This window comes from Manihot esculenta, chromosome 7 (genome assembly GCF_001659605.2).
Source record: "Manihot esculenta cultivar AM560-2 chromosome 7, M.esculenta_v8, whole genome shotgun sequence".
In the NCBI taxonomy this organism is placed as follows: domain Eukaryota; kingdom Viridiplantae; phylum Streptophyta; class Magnoliopsida; order Malpighiales; family Euphorbiaceae; genus Manihot; species Manihot esculenta.
The window spans coordinates 4,717,407-4,739,041 of NC_035167.2; the positions used below are offsets into that span (position 1 = coordinate 4,717,407).

Here is a 21,635-nt window from a genome sequence, read left to right on the forward strand (position 1 = left end):
CTACTAGGAGTAGTATTAGGAATACCTGACTGCTGCTTATTTGAACCTCCATTCATCCCTTTTCCACTTGTAGGTGGAGGATTGCTCCTTTGGAAGGAATTCTTGAAATCTCCACCTTTTGAGGGCAAATCATTTGAAGACCCCTTAAAGGTTGAACTACTTCCTCCCACATTCTGGAACTTCCCATATTTGGTGGAGCTCTTGTTCTTGATTTTCCTTTCAATCTTCATGGCCTTCTCAACTAACTCTTCCATGGAATTGTAATCATACATTTCCAGCTCACTTGCAATGTTGGAATTTAGACCTCCCAGAAATCTGGACATTAGCCTGTGTTCATCCTCCTCCATGTCAGCCCTGGCCATGGTCATCTCCATCTCCTTGTGGTATTCTTCAACACTCTTACCACCTTGGACCAGTCTTGCCAACCTATTATACAAATCCCTATAGTAATGAGAAGGAACAAACCTTGTTCTCATTAAGTCTTTCAAGGCCTCCCACTCCGGCACGGGTCGCAATCCTTTTCCTCTTCTACTAGACTTGAGTTGATCCCACCAGAATGTAGCATATCCCCTAAATTCCACGGCTGCGATATGGGACTTCTTTTCTTCTGAGTAATTATGACACTCAAAAATTTGTTCCACCTTTCGCTCCCATTCAATGTATTCTTCCGCATTGTTATTCCCTTTAAATTCGGGTACCTTCATCTTGATGGAACTAAGGTCATTGTCAGTCACAATTTGGTAGTTTTCAGCCACCTCTTCCTGATCACCTCGACCTCCTCTTGCTCCCCTTGGTAAGATTCGTTGTGGTAATCTCACTGGAGGTGCGGGCTGTTGTACCCTCTCCCTCATCATTAGATTCATGTTCTCTTGTAGGGTGGCCATCATTCTTGCCATCTCTTCCATCTTCTCATTACTTTGCTGCATATATGTCTCAAAATTGCTAGAAATTGAAGCAACATCTTTACCATTCCCACTAGTCATGACCACAACAGAGAAACTCACAAGAAACAATTAGTAACTGAAAGAAAGAATTCACAAGTGTTTCGCTCTTACCTCACTATTGCCGATTCTTTGATTGCACTTCAGAACCAAGGTTCACTCACCAATCTGCCAAGTACGTTCAAAAAAAGTAGGATCCTAATCCCTAGACACCTAGAAGACAACTTGACAAGTATCCGGAGGCAGCACAAGAACGTTTGCACTACACGATTGAAAACTAAGTATCGAAACAAACAAATGATACTCAGCAATGTAATGGAATTTCAACGCTAGCTCAAAAACAAAATAGAAACAAGAGGGCAATAAAATAGACAATTCTGGTCAGAATGTATCAAAACCAACTCGCTCTTGGTAAGCTGATTTATGGACCTAAATCTTCTACCCCAAACGCTGGTTTGAAGACACCCCAAGAATGCTACTATACTATGCAATTTGAAATAAAAGAACAGCAGCCCCTCAATGGTGGAAAAAAAAAAAAATCTGAAGCAAAATTTTCACTTAATTGTAACCCACCTAGAACTGATCCTTAATACTTAAATAGCAAGACTAAAAAGAAATTTTTTTGTTGGAGCAATTTTTTTTTTTTTTTTTTTTTTTTTTTTTGCTCTCACTATCCCCTTGCTTGGGTCTCAAACAACACCACACGAAATTCTTGAGTGTGTATCAAAAAAAAAAAATTCACTAACAGATTCAGTTCGAAGGGAAATAATGGCTGCTAAAAGAAACCGAATTGCCAAATAACAAAATAGCAAGCAACACAATGATTTTGGATGGACAATCCAGGACCTAACAATTGGAATCGAATTGAACAGAAACGAATTGAAGATAATGAACCCTAACGAAATTCGAAACTAAGATACCAAAAAAACGAAAATATAACACAGCCCTAGAAAGACAGATAGATAAAGATTTACCTGTTGTTGGCTCTGATACCAAATGACGCGGAACCCTATGGCACTTAATCCTCAAACCCCGTCGCACCTCTGATATAGATTCCAAGAACGTGGATAAACCACCCTCTATAGCACCCTAAGCTTAGCGAAGCTAGAACACTAATAACGGAAGGATTTTGTAGAACGGATCAGAAGAACGCCACAATCGAAATTGATAAGTTGGTCTGATTCGTGATGCAATCAATGAAAGAAGCAAACTCTCACTCTCTCAAAGAAGGCCGAAATTTGCATAAAGCAAATCTGAATTAAATTTGTCAAAAAAACAAAGAAAGTGTCTGATATAAGAATTTAAGGCCTTATTTATAGTGTAAGGCAAAACCTAAACCTAGTTGGAAAAGGAAAACAAATACTAAGTCAGAAATCCTATCCCAACAGGGAAACAAGCTAAAATAACAAAAATAACTGCCAAGTCTTTAAAACCAACCACATTCTCGTATGCCTCAATAGTTTCAGCAGAAACCACAACCTCAGGGACGAAACCACAACCTGCTTATGGTTCGGGCTGATTCTCCACTATCTTCCTCCATGATGTGCTCCAAAATTAACTTCCACAAAACACAAAAGTATCTTCGGCTAACTGAATGTCGCGAGCGCGACTTTGATAATGGTAGCGAGCGCTACAAATCTTCAATTTGCTTCTGCTTCATCCATGCATACACCCAGCAACGTAATCAGCTTCGAATGACCTTCAAGTTCCTTCTCGCACTTATCCCTAGCAATTTCAGTCATCTCTCTTGTAATAAATTCTTGAATATGCAATCCAAGAGTAACGCCGTACTTCCTTGCTTTATTCCTTGTCAATGGTCCTTGTTGTAGCTCCAAGGGATCCTTGCCTTGCTTCCCATGCTGGTTCACATCAAAAACCGAGCCACTACTTTGCCTTCTACCCATCACAAGATCAGCATTCAGATTTCACTCCTCTAGTACTTTTAGAAGCACAGTTTCTCCATAGGTCTTTGCCTTTATAGAGTAATAACAGGACGATCAGTCCCAAGAAGCTCCCCAAAATGGCAAGAAAATGGCATTAGTAGATTACTTCAATATGTCATTAGAAGCTATCCATCAAACTAATGCCTTTAATGACATTGAAAATATTATCATCACCTTGACACATCATTCTGCTAATTTATAGGAGAAAGCAATAGCCTGCAAAAGGTTATGGATCATTTAGCAGAAAATCAAAGGGAGTGTTACTAGCTCTATGGAGAACCCAAGCTCAAAGAACATCTCTTTTTAGTAAGTCTAGAAAGCTGAATAATTGTCCAGCTCAAGTACAAGAACTGCTCCATTCGTCAGAGGCTTAGCTTTCCAAGCTCCATTCTTATTTGCTGGTAAACCACTAGACAGAAGCATGTATATATTACATGCTTAGTCTCAAACTTGAGGGGTTAATTGTTAAACATGCCAACCTTGTAAACGAGCTTTCACAACCACCTTTCACATGGTTTTGCTTTCATGCAGCCCTGCCTTGTGGGAGCTCCATGAAATGGATTGTCTATCCTTGCAAATATATAACCAAGTCAAATACTTTCCCTTATGCCCATAAAAAAACTTGCATTCAGCATTTTAGAATCTAGAGGTTTCTTTCTCTATTTCCCTCCCAACTTTCAATTCTTATAGATTAACAAGATGATCAGTAACCAGAAACTTTTGAAATTGGCAAGGAAATGGCAAAAGTTGGCTACTATCAGGTGAAGAAGAATCACTTGTCACAAAAAGTTGGAAGTATAGATACTTCATCAGTTGCTGAGAAACGCCATTTTGTTGTGTACTATGCAGATAAAAAACGCTTCCTTCTTCCCCTGGAGTGTCTTAACAATGAAATGAAATGATCCCGCTACCTTGTGATGCAGACCTTATAGAATATGCCATTGCTCTGATCAGACAGAATGCTACGAGAGAGCAGTGTTGGTGTCCCTAGCCAGCAGTCGCTGTTCATCATATTTCCCTTTCCAGCATCAAGCAACAAGACATCAATTACCAATTTGCAGCTGCTAAAGAGTCACATACTTCATAAAAACATCCAAAATTTTTGTGCCTTCCCAATTATTATTCACTATCCATAATTTTCAAAATCACAACAGATGATTGCTGTGTCCAATAAATCAACCGACGCATATCATCTGAACATCAGTTCAAAATATAGAAAAATTAAGAGATTATTAAGCAAAATTATAAATGATGAGTTACCATTGACACCAATTTTCCAATCAAATTCCTGGAATTGAGCTGCTCTTGTGATATGGAGCAATTAACATTAGATTTTAGGATAAATTTAGATCGATTTTAATGTCTATTATTAATTTTCGTTGAAAGTCCATAATAGTTTTTTAAAGAGGCACGATTTTTAAAAGTCACAAGTCTATCACAAAATTTAAGCTCAAAATTCTATCATCAAAGGAGTTAATTTTATTATTTAATTATTTTTATAAAATTTTTTCATAATTTTTTATATTAAAATTTTTTCTATTATAAATAGTCATTTTCTTAGCTGTGAAACACCTTTTAATTTTTGATAATTTAATAAAAAATTTCAGTTTTTACTTTTTTATTTTCTGAATTTCTTCTTAACTAAACTTTATTGATTAAAACTTCTTACGGAGCCTAAACAGTTTTATTTCAAATAATATGTCGACGTCTTTCGAAATGTTATTATTTGTTAATAGCGTATTTATTTGTAAAAAAATTGATATATTTATAAATAGTTAAAAGAAAATTGATAGATTTACCGGACAATAAATGTATAAATAGTTAGAAAAAATTACTAAATAATTAAGATTAATAATTTTGAGTAAAGTCAAAAATAAATCAAAAATTTATTTGGATTGATTTTGACTAAAATGTTACAATATTAATATAATATACTATTTTATTATAAAGTCAAATTTAGATCCTGAAATTAAAAATTAAGTTTTTTTATAATTTTTAAAACAATAAAGTCTGACTATTTTAGTAATTTATATGTGTCAAAAAGTTGGAAATAGGTATTTTTAAAATAAATTATATTTTAATACTTAATTTTTAATATAATTAAATTTCAGTTTTTTCCTCTTTGGAAATTTGTTTCTTCTTTTTTTTATTCATTCTCCTCTTTGAATATTTGTTGATGCTGAGATGTTTTGTGAAATGTATACATATTTGTTTGAGAAATTGATTGATGAAATTCAACAAATGAAAATTTTAAAACAGTTATTTTCCCTTTAATTTTATTGGGTTATAAAAAAAAAAATTTCTAGTATCAAATAGAAGTGCTGCTGATTTTTGTTTTTGAATATCTTAATTTAATATCAATTTCCAAACCTCATGAAATTGTGTAAATAGTGTAATTTCATCCATTCGTTTAGTTTAAAATTGAATTAAATTTATCAAATTAAAAATTAAAATTTATTTTAATTTAATTATTAATTTTTTACAAGTTAATTTCCTAATTTACAAGTTTCATCATTACAGTGGTGTCAGACGTAATGAGCCCCATAGTTCTATATACTCTAATTTATTTATTTGAGATAAAATATGTAATTTGACTCTTCAACTTTACTTAAAAGTATGTTGATACCATAATTTTATTTTTTATAAAATTGTAATTGTTTAATCCGTACAAGAGTTTTAAAATTTTAGAAATTAAATAATTATATTTTATAAAATTTATAGGTTAAATAATACACTTTTATAAAATTTAAATTTTAAAAATTAATGATAAAAAATTATAATATTAACTGATTTTTTGTGTAAAAATTATAAATTAAATTATATATTTAATTTTATATATATATATATTATTTGAATTTTATTGAATAAATGCTAGCGATTTTTTGAAATGTCAGTCGGACAGGTTTGCACATATACCTATTCCGCCTAAACTCTATTAAGACGGATTTGGATTTGCCAGTACATGCACGTCCTTCTTCTTCTTCAATAATGTAATTTTTTTTTTTGGGTTTTCTTTATTTTGTTGCAGAAACCTATAAACTGAATAGAGAAAGAGAAAGTCTGTGGTATTTTTTCACGAGTAGGGAGAAAAAGTACCCGAATGGATCTAGACCGAAATGAAACGCAGGGTAATTAGGATATTGGAAGGCTACAGGAACTGATAAAGCAATCCTAGATGGAAAAAAACCTCTGGGATTCAGAAAGTCTTTGGACTATTATGAGGGGAGGCAGCGTGATGGAACCAAAACCAACTGGAAGATGCATGAATATCTTCTTCATCAAAGCCTTATTCCTTCAGGCGCTACGGCCAGAGGCAAAAACCCACTGCAGCCTAAGCAGGTACTCATCATTTTTTTTCTATCAAAAATTCATTATTTAGTTCATTTCATTAGTTTGTTCACAGATTTTTTTCTATAAAAAATTCAGCCTATGCCTATTGAAGGAGCTTCTGATCATGCATCTTCAGTGCACGGAGAGGAGGAGAGGCAGAGCTCCCTGTTTGATATGCTGCAATATTTTGGCTAAATTTTGTAAACCCGGTTATGGATTTTGCTTTATTTTTTTTTTTTGACGTCAAAATGTTTTTTTTTTAATACAAAGAATTACAAGTTTCTCTCATTTTTTTATTTCAGGATCTGATATTTACTTTGTGACAGAATAATACAGGACAAAGTCAATATCAGATCCTGAAATTAAAAATACTTGAAATTATGGAGCACTCTTTTATAATTTCAAAAGCAATAAAGTCTTGAATATTTTAGTTATTTATATGTGCAAAAAGTTAGATTGAGATTTTTTTAGGATAAATTAAGAATTGGTATTGATAAAAAATAATTAATTCGATAAACATATATCAAGACGAAATTGATAAAACAATATTAGTTAGAAATTAAAAACATAAATTGGAGAATTAAAGTGTTCTATACCAAAAAATTAAAAATCAACTATAATTTAAAAACTAAAATATCGTCTAGTTTAAACTATCAAAATCACATATTAATTAAAATATTTATAATTTTATAATAGAATAAGTTACTTTTATACTTTCTCTCTCACATAATTTTTATTTATTTATTTTTTATTATCTTAAAATTATTATTCACGTCCTTTTTTATATTATAATAACTTATAAATTTATTATTGTAATTTTATTTTATTTTTAAAAAATTTCTCAAAATATTTATTAATATTTATTAAAATTAAATATTTTTAAAATAAATATAATTAAAAAATTAATAAAAAATTATATGTCTTAAATATATGTTAAAAAAATAAAATGAATAAAAATTATGTGACAAAAAAATCTCCCACTAATTTCCCATTAATTATTTTTGAATGACTAAAATAGTCTTAAATGTATAGTATTTTTTTATTTTTAAATTTCATCAAATTAATACTTATATTTTTTAATATTTTAAAAATAAATAGTTTAACATCTATATTTTAACTTTTTTAAATTGACAAATACCTTTTTTTTTGAAGGGTTTTAATTTGATAAAGTTAAAATATAGAAATTAAAATATTAAATTTTAAAAATATAATATATATTAATTTTGATATAACTCGTAAAAGTAAATCTTACCTCTATAATATTAAATAATTCGTATGATATAATTTTAAAAGTAATAAAATATCAAGATCTATATACTAAAAAGCTGCTAATTTGGCAACTTTTTAAACTTGATAAATAATAATAATAATAAATAATAATAATGTGATTTAGTGATAACTCAATCACCTATATAAATTTATATAAAATAAATTAATAATTAATATTTTGACTGCACTCTCTCTAAAAATTAATATAATATCAGAATTTGATTCAAGTTGTGGATTTCAGCCATCTATAAGATCAGTGTTAACGGCTGACTTCGTTATACTTATGCAGACAACCACGACAAAGAAAACGTACCAAAACAGCAAATACAAATTGCAACACATATAATCACACCAACATTAATTTTAGGATTGGAACACATCCACATTGGTCTCATATCTAGACTGCCAACCAAGTTCTAAGCATGTCCATGTCTTTTCTGAACCACAAATTCAGAGGCACAGTTGATCCATGTTGCAGTGTGTTACCAATGCTTCCATATATTTGTCAAGATCACAGCACCATATATGTTTGAACAGTGTCTTCATTAAATTTACCCATCAAAAGTAGATTCAGATTCTTGATGGGTTAACTTTCAAACATAAACAAACATGTCAACCTTGTAAACAGATTGTCTGGCCATGTGAATATATAACCAAGTCACATACTTTCCCTTGTACCCATCAAAAATTTGCATTCAGTATTTTAGAATCTAAAGGTTTCTTCCTTTATTTTCCTCTCAACTTTCAGTTCTTATAGAATAAAAATATGATCAGTACCAAGAAACTTCTGAAATTAGCCAGGAAATGGCAGAAGATGGCTGCTATCAGGCGAAGAAGAATCATGTCGTCACAAAACATAGGAAGTATAGATACTTCATTGATAGCTGAGAAAGGCCATTTTGTTGTGTACTCTGCAGATCAAAAACGATTCCTTCTTTCCCTAGAATATCTTAACAATGAAATCATCAGAGAGCTATTCAACATGGCAGAAGAAGAGTTTGGATTGCAAAGTGAGGGGCCACTCACACTACCTTGTGATGCAGACCTTATAGAATATGCAATTGCTCTGATCAGACAGAATGCCTCTAAAGATGTAGAGAGAGCAGTGCTGGTGTCCATAGCTAGCAGTTGCTGTTCATCATCTTTCCCTTTCCAGCATCATGCAACAAGACATCAATTACCAATTTGCAGCTGCTAAAGAGTCGCAATTAGATTTGTAAGGATGCATATTCAATTGTAAATTCATATTTTTCATAAAAAATGCAAAATTTTTGTTCCTGCCCAATTATTGTCACTACCCATAATTTTCAAATCACAAAAGATGATATGTTGTGTCCAACTAATCAACCTACACGCATCATTTTTGACATATGAGAATCAGTTTCAAATGCATAACAAGAGATTATGAACCAAAATTGAAGGCTGAGTTACCATTGATACAATTTTCCCAAGAAAATCACTGACACCCCCTTATATATTATTGTTAAATAATAACTAGAATATCCCAACCCCATCAAAGTCAAAAACTCAGGATACAGTCCCTCCTTTGACTCTTTGCAGCGACAGAAGCAGGCATTAAGACATTACTTCAATCCGTCATTAGAAGCTATTCATCAAGCGAATGCCTTCAATGAAATTGAAAATACTATCAACACCTTGACTCATCATTCTGCTAATTTATAGGAGAAAGCAAGCCTGCAAAAGCTTATTTTATTGAGTACTCCTAGCTTTGACCACTGCAGAGAGAACCCAAGCTCAAAGAACATCTTTTTTCAAGAAGTCTAGAAAGCTGAATAAATGTCCAGCTCAAGTACAGAACTGCTCCATTCTTCAGTGGCTGAGCTTTCCAAGATATCTAAGGAAGAGGAAGAACTAAATTCAGAATGATTTCCAGGAAAGAAAAGCTGTTTGAGCATAAGAAGTTCACTGAACTTCAGTTGGATAAGACAAAGGAAATGGTATCCAATAAAATGGCATAACAGAATTAGGGAGATCAAGAAAGCAGATGAAAACTGGTATAAGGCAAAATAAAAGCTAGCTTTGGCCAACGCAAGTTGGAAATCAAAGAATGCTTATACTAAGGGATAATTAAGTAATAACCTTTCCTGTCAGAATCTTATTCTTGTTCTCTCTACTCTAAAATTCTTTCAATTTTTTCTAGACAAATATATTCATAACCCCAACCTAAAAATTCTTTGAACAGTTGCAATTAAATTCAAGAACAATGCATAGGGATTGACACAATTTAATAGAATTCTCAATTTTAAAATTAAGAATTTTGTAAAAATTTAACAAATAAAACACAAATATTGGTAGTTGATTGCTTGTTTCTATATGTTGGAGATTGAAAGACAATGAACAGCAGCTAGCTATGGATATCAATAATGCTTTTTCCACATCTTGACTCTAAGAGCTCTTAATCGCAAGGCAAAGTAAGAGGTCCTTTGCTTGTCAACCCAAACTCTTCTTCTGCCATATAGCTTGGCAACAAATTTCCAAGACAAAAAAACTGAAATAATATTCATTAATTATATTAAAATTTAAGAACTAAATATAATTTATCCTAAAAAAACCTCATTCTAACTTTTTGCACATGTATAAATAGCTAAAATATTCAATATTTTATTGCTTTCGAAATTATAAAAGAGTGCTCTATAATTTCAGTTAATAGATTAGGAAGTGTAATTAGATTAGGAAAATGATTTTGAAATAATGTAGAGTTGTGAATATGTGGTCAGTTAATAGTTAATTAAATATCATAATAAATAGTTTTTTATAAATTATTTTTTTAATTATTAAATAATAGTGTTTTAACTAAATTAAAATACTGAATATAATTTTAAAATTAATTATTGAACAGAAAATAATAGACATTTTTTAAAGATATTTATTTATGGTATTTTTTAAAAATTGAGAGGTTATATGGGGTTTACAAAATTTATCCAAAATATTGCAGCATATCAAACAGGGAGCTCTGCCTCTCCTCCTCCCTGTGCACTGAAGATGCATGATCATAAGCTCCTTCAACAGGCATAGGCTGATTTGAAGAGCTAGGTTGAGCATCAAATTCTCTAGTACTTTTCTCAGCAGCTGCAGGTTCGAGTAAAGGACTGGGTTCCTCAGCTATCACTAAAAGATAACCATTCATGTCGGCCGTCACCATGTAGTTAATATCAGAAACTTGATTCCCACATCCAAATACGGGTTCCTCAGCTGGAACATAAAGATGATCATTCATGGTGGTCGTCTGGATGCTGTTAATATCCCAAACTTGATCCCCACGTCCATGGATGAGTTCCTGACCAGTTGGCATTAAAAGAAGATCATTCATGGAGGACGTCTGCATGGAGTTAATATTCCAAACTTGATCCCCACGTCCATAGATGGGTTGAAAGCCATTGCTATAATGAGAAGGAGGTTGACAGATTTGGATTGGTTGCACATTATAGGCAAAGTTGTTGTTGAATGTGTTGTTCATTGGCGGAGGATCATTGTCAACGTTATCCAAGATTGGCTGAGGAGGATCAGACCAAAGAGGAGGAAGCAAATAAGACCCATAACCATTCTCGTATTCTTCGGAAATCATCAAAGAATTATCACACAGTAGAGGTTGTGCAGTGGAAACATCATCAGCTTTTGGAATTTCTGTTTCAGCAATATTTACAGTTCCAAACTTGTTTTTCTTGTCTTCTGCTTTGTTGTTGTAGATCTTGCATAGAACCCATTCATCCAACTAACCCACAAAAAATATAAACAAGTAAAAATTGTTTTTTTTTTTCTAGTTAAGATAATTTATCTATTGATTAGTTAACATAATTTATCTATAATTACAAGAATTTTTAAATTGAAAATCTCATTAATCATTCAGCTAAAGAAAAATATATTATAATATTTTTAAAATTTTAAAAAATTTAATAATTAATGACTCTAATAATTTAGTTTCAATGGGACTAAATGATAGTTTTTTTTTTAATAATTAATGAATGAATAAAATGTTAAAACTATATAAAATTAATTAATAAAATTTTTAAAATTTGGAAGATGTTTTAATATATTTTATAAAATCTTTGAACAAACTAATGAAATGAACTAAATAATAAATTTTTTTAAAGAAAAAAAATGATGAATACCTGCTTAGACTGCATTGGGTTTTTGCCTCTAGCCGTAGCGCCTGAAGGAACAAGGCTTTGATGAAGAAGATATTCATGCATTTTCCAGTTGGTTTTGGTTCCATCACGCTGCTTCCCCTCATAATAATCCAAAGACTTTCTGAATCCCATAGGTTTTTTTCCATCTAGGATTGTTTTATCAGTTCCTGTAGGTTTCCAATATCCTAATTCCCCTGCGTTTCATTTCATTCTAGATCCATTCGGGTACTTTTTCTCCCTACTCGTGAAAAAAAACCACTGGCTTTCTCTTTCTCTGTTCAGTTTATAGGTTTCTGCAGCAAAATAAAGAAAACCCAAAAAAAAAAATTACATTATTGAAGAAGAAGAAGGACATGCAAGTGCGTGCATGCAAAATTAATACGACGTACCTGCGAGCTGTTGAGGGCTATAGTTATATAAATCAACCACATGAATTCTATTAGGAGGCAAGTGTTCATTGTTGATCTTTCTCAGTAAATAATAACGAATCAGCTCGTCATCACTAGGAGCGAATCGATACCCAACAGGCAACGAGTTGAAATATCTCTCAACGTCATCGCTACTAGTACTGCAATCTGCAGCAACTCCTTTGTTCTTGTTCTGATTTTGTTCCATTAGATTGACACAAAACAGAAAATCAGAGAAGGGTTTTTTATGAACGTATGTGTTATGTGTTATGTGTGGGTGTTGAAATATTTATATGTTTGTGTCCATTTTTTCAGACCATTACTCAAACAAATTAGGTTTCCTTCTTAGAATAGGAACGGGATTTTGAAATAATATAGAGTTGTGGAAGGATTAGAAGTATTTATTCAAATATTTCCATTTTATATTTTCTTTCTTTTTTTCACGTAGGATTTTGAAATATTAGGTTTCCTTATCTTAATGGAAATGTTCATGAGGAAGTGTAATTAGATTAGGAAAAGGATTTTGAAATAATGTAGAGTTGTGAATATGTGGTTGGTTAATAGTTAATTAAATATCATAACAAATAGTTTTTTATAAATTATTTTTGTAGTTATTAAATAATAGTGTTTTTGTAATACCCGGCTAGACTCCGGTATCGGAATTCTTACCGTCCGGTGGAATCTCGGATGTCGAAAACCCTAGAAGGGTAAAATCATGTTTTTATGAAACGTTTTAATGTATTTTATGATTTTAAGTAAGAAAGAAAATGAGTTTTTGCACGAAAATAACCTTGGAGGAAGACCCAGGTTCGGCCGCCGAACCTCAAGTTTGACCGCCGAACACACATGCGCTTCGGGAGTGCTTTAGGCCCCCGAAGACATAAGTGAGGGAAGTCCAGGTTCGGCCGCCGAACCTTACGTTCGGCCGCCGAACATGGCATGCATGCGGAGGCACGTTAGGCCCCCGAAAGTGGCCTGGCCAGCCACCTATAAAGGGGTCCCCATGTCCGAATGGGCGAGCTTTTCTCCCCATTTTCGGCCAAGGTGAGTCTCCGCCGCCCTCATACCGATCTTAAGTTCTTCCTTCAAATCTTTTATGATTTTTATGAGTTTTCACCTTTGTTATGAAGATTTTTGAGCAAAGAACGAGTTTTGGGAACTTGGAGACCAAAGGGTTGATTTCTCCTCATCTTCGAGTTTGGATCGCTTCTCCTCTCGATTTTCAAGAGGTAAGCCTAGATCCGACCCTCCTTGCATGTTTTAAGTAAGTTTTAAGTTGATTCATGGGGTAGAATGACATGTATAGGTTTATGTTGTATATATGGATTTATGTGTGTTTAATGCAATGTTGTTGGGGTTTAGGCTAGTTTAAGATCCCTATGTGCTTGTATGCTTGGTTATGTATGTTTGGGAGTGTTGTAGAATAGGTTTATGCATGTTTGTATGGTTTGGGAGGCAATATGTACAGGAGGAGGCTGAGTTCTGCCCTTTGGAAGAACTCAGGTTCGGCCGCCGAACCTGCCTGTGGTGGCTTGTTTCAGCTGCCGAACCCTGCCCCCGAAAGTTGGACTTTTGCCTCTGGAGGGAACCTTCGACCGCCGAAAGTGCCGCCGAAGGTGCATGACTTTCGGCTCTGGAGGGACTTTCGACCGCCGAATCTGCCGCCGAAAGTGCCCTGTTCAGCCTTCCTTTGTATGATTTCTATGATTGTTTTAAGGTGTTTTAAGGGGTTTTTGGGGAGTAGTTTAGAGTTATGTTCATGTATGTTTGGTCCCTCATTTGAGTCCACCTGTGTAGGTTCGAACACGAGGAACCGAGGACCCCAGCAGTGAGACAGCTGCTTCAGAGTCTTGTCAGAGCTAGCTTGAGGTGAGTGGAATAAACCTTATGTTTTAAATTAATGAAAGTTCTAGCATGATTCATGCATCATGAATGCTATGAGATATATTAGGTTGTTTGCATTAGAATTCACGAATATGTTGCATTGCATATTATGTTGTTGATGTGGATGGATGTTGGATGATTCTTTAGTCCTCGTAAGATATGATATGATGATGATACGGTATGGAAGACCAGTGAGGCCCATTCTACGCCCCTGGCACTATGTAAGAGAAAGACCAGTGAGGCCGATTCTACGCCCCTGGCACAGTTGGACTGTTATGTTATGTTATGCTATGTAAGAGAAAGACCAGTGAGGCCCATTCTACGCCCCTGGCACAGTTGGACTATGTAGAGGGCTATTGGTGACAAGTTCATCCTTGATGTGATATGTTTGTGATTTGATGCATTCCATGAAAGCATGAATTTTAATGTAATGTTTTTATTGTTCTGCTCACTGGGCTCTAGTAGGTTACCCCTCTCCCTTAACCCCCAGGTTTGCAGGTACGGGATAGACCAGGAGGTCAAGAAGAGTAAAATCTTGAGTTATGTAATAGCTAGATGTGGACATGAGAAATATGTTGATGTAATGTAAAAGTTTTGGATAGTCATGTTATGTAATGAGGTTATTGAGGATTAGAAATTGTGCTTAACCCTATGTGTATGGTTATCCCCTTTGACACATGATCTATAAAATGTTTTTATGATGTTGATGTTTAACCAAGCTTAATGTATGTTATGGTACCCCATTGGAGCATTTGATGAGGGCTCCAGTGTGTGGCTTATGTTTATGGATATGTGCATGCACAGGTTAAGCTTGATAAAAGGAAAGAAAAAGTTTACAGGTTTATGAGTATGTATGATCATCTATGGGATTAAACAGGTATACAGGATGTATGTTAGGCTTGCTACGGGTCCCGGCAGCCTTATGCCGATCTGGATCTTAGCGCCGGTAACGGTCCGGTTTCCGGGTCGTTACAGTTTTAACTAAATTAAAATACTGAATATTATTTTAAAATTAATTATGGAACAGAAAATAATAGACATTTTTTAAAGATATTTATTTATGGTATTTTTTAAAAATTGAGAGGTTAATGGGGTTTACAAAATTTATCCAAAATATTGCAGCATATCAAACAGGGAGCTCTGCCTCTCCTCCTCCCTGTGCACTGAAGATGCATGATCATAAGCTCCTTCAACAGGCATAGGCTGATTTGAAGAGCTAGGTTGAGCATCAAATTCTCTAGTACTTTTCTCAGCAGCTGCAGGTTCGAGCAAAGGACTGGGTTCCTCAGCTATCACTAAAAGATAACCATTCATGTCGGCCGTCACCATGTAGTTAATATTAGAAACTTGATTCCCACATCCAAATACGGGTTCCTCAGCTGGCACATAAAAATGATCATTCAAGGTGGTCGTCTGGATGCTGTTAATATCCCAAACTTGATCCCCACGTCCATGGATGAGTTCCTGACCAGTTGGCATTAAAAAAAGATCATTCATGGAGGACGTCTGCATGGAGTTAATATTCCAAACTTGATCCCCACGTCCATAGATGGGTTGAAAGCCATTGCTATAATGAGAAGGAGGTTGACAGATTTGGATTGGTTGCACATTATAGGCAAAGTTGTTGTTGAATGTGTTGTTCATTGGCGGAGGATCATTGTCAACGTTATCCAAGACTGGCTGAGGAGGATCAGACCAAAGAGGAGGAAGCAAATAAGACCCATAACCATTCTCGTATTCTTGGGAAATCATCAAAGAATTATCACACAGTAGAGGTTGTGCAGTGGAAACATCATCAGCTTTTGGAATTTCTGTTTCAGCAATATTTACAGTTCCTCCATCTTCATCGTTCTTGTTTTTCTTGTCTTCTGCTTTGTTGTTGTAGATCTTGCATAGAACCCATTCATCCAACTAACCCACAAAAAATATAAACCCGTAAAAATTGTTTTTTTTTCTAGTTAAGATAATTTATCTATTGATTAGTTAACATAATTTATCTATAATTACAAGAATTTTTAAATTGAAAATCTCATTAATCATTCAGCTAAAGAAAAATATATTATAATATTTTTAAAATTTTAAAAAATTTAATAATTAGTCACTCTAATAATTTAGTTTCAATGGGACTAAATGATAAATTTTTTTTAATAATTAATGAATGAATAAAATGTTAAAACTATATAAAAAATTAATTAATAAAATTTTTAAAATTTTGAAGATGTTTTAATATATTTTATAAAATCTTTGAACAAACTAATGAAATGAACTAAATAATAAATTTTTTTAAAGAAAAAAATGATGAATACCTGCTTAGACTGCAGTGGGTTTTTGCCTCTAGCCGTAGCGCCTGAAGGAACAAGGCTTTGATGAAGAAGATATTCATGCATTTTCCAGTTGGTTTTGGTTCCATCACGCTGCTTCCCCTCATAATAATCCAAAGACTTTCTGAATCCCATAGGTTTTTTTCCATCTAGGATTGCTTCATCAGTTCCTGTAGGTTCCCAATATCCTAATTCCCCTGCGTTTCGTTTCGGTGTAGATCCATTCGGGTACTTTTTCTCCCTACTCGTGAAAAAAACCACTGGCTTTCTCTTTCTCTATTCAGTTTATAGGTTTCTGCAGCAAAATAAAGAAAACCCAAAAAAAAAAAATTACATTATTGAAGAAGAAGAAGGACATGCAAGTGCGTGCATGCAAAATTAATACGACGTACCTGCGAGCTATTGAGGGCTATAGTTATATAAATCAACCACATGAATTCTATTAGGAGGCAAGTGTTCATTGTTGATCTTTCTCAGTAAATAATAACGAATCAGCTCGTCATCACTAGGAGCGAATCGATACCCAACAGGCAACGAGTTGAAATATCTCTCAACGTCATCGCTACTAGTACTGCAATCTGCAGCAACTCCTTTGTTCTTGTTCTGATTTTGTTCCATTAGATTGACACAAAACAGAAAATCAGAGAAGGGTTTTTTATGAACGTATGTGTTATGTGTTATGTGTGGGTGTTGAAATATTTATATGTTTGTGTCCATTTTTTCAGACCATTACTCAAACAAATTAGGTTTCCTTCTTAGAATAGGAACGGGATTTTGAAATAATATAGAGTTGTGGAAGGATTAGAAGTATTTATTCAAATATTTCCATTTTATATTTTCTTTCTTTTTTTCACGTAGGATTTTGAAATATTAGGTTTCCTTCTCTTAATGGAAATGTTCATGAGGAAGTGTAATTAGATTAGGAAAAGGATTTTGAAATAATGTAGAGTTGTGAATATGTGGTTGGTTAATAGTTAATTAAATATCATAACAAATAGTTTTTTATAAATTATTTTTGTAGTTATTAAATAATAGTGTTTTTGTAATACCCGGCTAGACTCCGGTATCGGAATTCTTACCGTCCGGTGGAATTTCGGATGTCGAAAACCCTATAAGGGTAAAATCATGTTTTTATGAAACGTTTTAATGTATTTTATGATTTTAAGTAAGAAAGAAAATGAGTTTTTGCATGAAAATAACCTTGGAGGAAGACCCAGGTTCGGCCGCCGAACCTCAAGTTTGACCGCCGAACACACATGCGCTTCGGGAGTGCTTTAGGCCCCCGAAGACATAAGTGAGGGAAGTCCAGGTTCGGCCGCCGAACCTTACGTTCGGCCGCCGAACATGGCATGGATGCGGAGGCACGTATGGCCCCCGAAAGTGGCCTGGCCAGCCACCTATAAAGGGGTCCCCATGTCCGAATGGGCGAGCTTTTCTCCCTATTTTCGGCCAAGGTGAGTCTCCGCCGCCCTCATACCGATCTTAAGTTCTTCCTTCAAATCTTTTATGATTTTTATGAGTTTTCACCTTTGTTATGAAGATTTTTGAGCAAAGAACGAGTTTTGGGAACTTGGAGACCAAAGGGTTGATTTCTCTTCATCTTCGAGTTTGGATCGTTTCTCCTCTCGATTTTCAAGAGGTAAGCCTAGATTCGACCCTCCTTGCATGTTTTAAGTAAGTTTTAAGTTGATTCATGGGGTAGAATGGCATGTATAGGTTTATGTTGTATATATGGATTTATGTGTGTTTAATGCAATGTTGTTGGGGTTTAGGCTAGTTTAAGATCCCTATGTGCTTGTATGCTTGGTTATGTATGTTTGGGAGTGTTGTAGAATAGGTTTATGCATGTTTGTATGGTTTGGGAGGCAATATGTACAAGAGGAGGCTGAGTTCTGCCCTTTGGAAGAACTCAGGTTCGGCCGCCGAACCTGCCTGTGGTGGCTTGTTTCAGCTGCCGAACCCTGCCCCCGAAAGTTGGACTTTTGCCTCTGGAGGGAACCTTCGACCGCCGAAAGTGCCGCCGAAGGTGCATGACTTTCGGCTCTGGAGGGACTTTCGACCGCCGAATCTGCCGCCGAAAGTGCCCTGTTCAGCCTTCCTTTGTATGATTTCTATGATTGTTTTAAGGTGTTTTAAGGGGTTTTTGGGGAGTAGTTTAGAGTTATGTTCATGTATGTTTGGTCCCTCATTTGAGTCCACCTGTGTAGGTTCGGACACGAGGAACCGAGGACCCCAGCAGTGAGACAGCTGCTTCAGAGTCTTGTCAGAGCTAGCTTGAGGTGAGTGGAATAAACCTTATGTTTTAAATTAATGAAAGTTCTAGCATGATTCATGCATCATGAATGCTATGAGATATATTAGGTTGTTTGCATTAGAATTCACGAATATGTTGTATTGCATATTATGTTGTTGATGTGGATGGATGTTGGATGATTCTTTAGTCCTCGTAAGATATGATATGATGATGATACGGTATGGAAGACCAGTGAGGCCCATTCTACGCCCCTGGCACTATGTAAGAGAAAGACCAGTGAGGCCGATTCTACGCCCCTGGCACAGTTGGACTGTTATGTTATGTTATGCTATGTAAGAGAAAGACCAGTGAGGCCCATTCTAATCCCCTGGCACAGTTGGACTATGTAGAGGGCTATTGGTGACAAGTTCATCCTTGATGTGATATGTTTGTGATTTGATGCATTCCATGAAGGCATGAATTTTAATGTAATGTTTTTATTGTTCTGCTCACTGGGCTCTAGTAGGTTACCCCTCTCCCTTAACCCCCAGATTTGCAGGTACGGGATAGACCAGGAGGTCAAGAAGAGTAAAGTCTTGAGTTATGTAATAGATAGATGTGGACATGAGAAATATGTTGATGTAATGTAAAAGTTTTGGATAGTCATGTTATGTAATGAGGTTATTGAGGATTAGAAATTGTGCTTAACCCTATGTGTATGGTTATCCCCTTTGACACATGATCTATAAAATGTTTTTATGATGTTGATGTTTAACCAAGCTTAATGTATGTTATGGTACCCCATTGGAGCATTTGATGAGGGCTCCAGTGTGTGGCTTATGTTTATGGATATGTGCATGCACAGGTTAAGCTTGATAAAAGGAAAGAAAAAGTTTACAGGTTTATGAGTATGTATGATCATCTATGGGATTAAACAGGTATACAGGATGTATGTTAGGCTTGCTACGGGTCCCGGCGACCTTATGCCGATCTAGATCTTAGCGCCGGTAACGGTCCGGTTTCCGGGTCGTTACAGTTTTAACTAAATTAAAATACTGAATATTATTTTAAAATTAATTATGGAACAGAAAATAATATACATTTTTTAAAGATATTTATTTATGGTATTTTTTAAAAATTGAGAGGTTAATGGGGTTTACAAAATTTATCCAAAATATTGCAGCATATCAAACAGGGAGCTCTGCCTCTCCTCCTCCCTGTGCACTGAAGATGCATGATCATAAGCTCCTTCAACAGGCATAGGCTGATTTGAAGAGCTAGGTTGAGCATCAAATTCTCTAGTACTTTTCTCAGCAGCAGCTGCAGGTTCGAGCAAAGGACTGGGTTCCTCAAATTCTCTAAATACTAAAATTTTAATTTCGATTTATTCAGTTCGATTCGATTTTAAACCGAACCAACTGAATGCTCACCCCTACCCCAAAGACATTTTTAAATAAGTCAACTTTGACGATTTATTATTATCAAAATTCTGAATCTAGCCTTCTCTTGGTTCATTGCATGGAGATAGGAACGTTCCCTTTCTTCAATGTGATAAAATTAGAATATAAACGGGTAAGGTCTTCATAAAAATTATTCTATTTAAATTCAAAGCGGATTAAAATCATTGATATTTAGAATTCATTTTAAATTTAATTAAAATTTATTTAACTCAATTTAAATTTGATTATTATTATATAATAATAATTAAATTTTATAATTTTATAAATTTTAATTAATAATTTATATAAAAATTTATTTTTATTATAATTTTCATTTTAAAAGATTAAGCAATACATAAATAAATGGCAATTTAAGTTATTATTGATTATTTGAAATTTGAATATTATATAGAAAACATTTAAAATTAAATTTAGATTAATTTATAAATTCTAGATCATTTTAGAACCAACTATTAATTAAAAAATAAAAGAAATAATTTTTTTAATATTAATGTTATATTAAAATTAATATATGTACCTCTTAATGTTTGTAACTCAATAATTTAGATTCTAAATTTTAACTATATCAAATTAAAAAATTTTTTAATTGTCTAAAATAGTATATATATATATAATAAAATTATTTTTTTAAAATAAATAATTTTAACTTAAAATATTATGGTCTGATATATAAAATTTAATGTTAAGTTATTAATTTATTATAAATTTTATAAATTATACACAAATCATAAAAATTGGAATGTTAGCATATTTTACCGTAATTTCACATCTGTGGTGAAAATGAGTAATCTGCCTTTTATATGAATCATAAGCACTCTTCCCTTTAATTTAATTTTTGATGAGTTAGATCTATTTTAAATTTAATATAATATGAGAGTCTCCCATTTAATATTGAATTTCCTATAAATATATCATGTATCATAGATCTCTTATAAATATATGACGTATTAGTAAAATTTTAAGCATTAGCACTTTACTCTTAAATTTTTATTAAAAAAAATCACAATGAGAAATTTAGTATTAAATAAATAAATTTGGTATAAAATAACTTACAAAAATGATAATTTATAAATGTGGCTTAGATTCTTATCAATTTATATTATATTTGAGTTTATTTAAACTTGTTATAAAAAAAATTGATCTAAAATAGAGAGATTAAGGCAAAAATTCACTTGATTATTTTATTTGAGTGAAATGTGTTTATATATAGATCTATCGAGTATTCTGAAAAATGTATACGTCATAATATACGATTGTTGTTATAACAGAAAATATGTGAGTTAAGAGAGAGAAAAAAAGAAAATTCTAAAATATCCGATCGATTCCAATCTAATCATTTTAAAATAGTTATCCGACCTAGTCTATTAGATTGGTCGTTAGAACTGGTCTTCTGATCTGATCTCTAATTTTGGGTGGTCGTTCGACCTGATTTTGAGTGGTCGTCCAATCTAAACTTTTGGAGTGGTCGTCCGATTTATTGGACTTTTTATCTGATTTTGGGTGGTTGTCCGATCTATCCGATTTTTACTATTTTTAAATTATAAAATAGTAAAAATTTTAAATTTTCTTGTAAATGGTCCTTTTTAAAATGTATTTATCTATCAAATCAACAATTGCTATGTTATTAAAATAATAGTAATTTTATTACAAAATATGGTAGAAGCTAATCTAAACATAATTTTCTATTTTTTTTTATTGT

General features: G+C 33.4%; 1 protein-coding gene and 1 long non-coding RNA gene across 3 annotated transcripts in view; one reads left to right on the forward strand and one right to left on the reverse strand.

Moving 5' to 3' along the window:
- Window positions 1-3,786, forward strand: part of LOC122723955 (auxin-responsive protein SAUR68-like) — a 10,407-nt gene extending 6,621 nt beyond the window's left edge. Inside the window, exon 2 of the mRNA XM_043958085.1 lies at window positions 3,599-3,786. Coding sequence (XP_043814020.1) covers window positions 3,599-3,786 — 188 coding nt within the window. The remainder of the gene's footprint in view (window positions 1-3,598) is intronic.
- A 4,324-nt stretch (window positions 3,787-8,110) lies between these two features.
- Window positions 8,111-9,657, reverse strand: LOC122724047. Of its 2 annotated transcripts, XR_006351235.1 has the most exons (3): window positions 8,515-9,564; window positions 8,261-8,423; window positions 8,111-8,154 (listed from the first exon to the last, which is right to left on the reverse strand). It is a non-coding gene; the product is annotated as an uncharacterized LOC122724047 (long non-coding RNA). The 2 variants fall into 2 exon arrangements; XR_006351234.1 differs by lacking the exon at window positions 8,111-8,154 and having other exon boundaries at window positions 8,381-8,423; window positions 8,515-9,657.
- Between the last annotated feature and the right edge of the window lie 11,978 nt (window positions 9,658-21,635).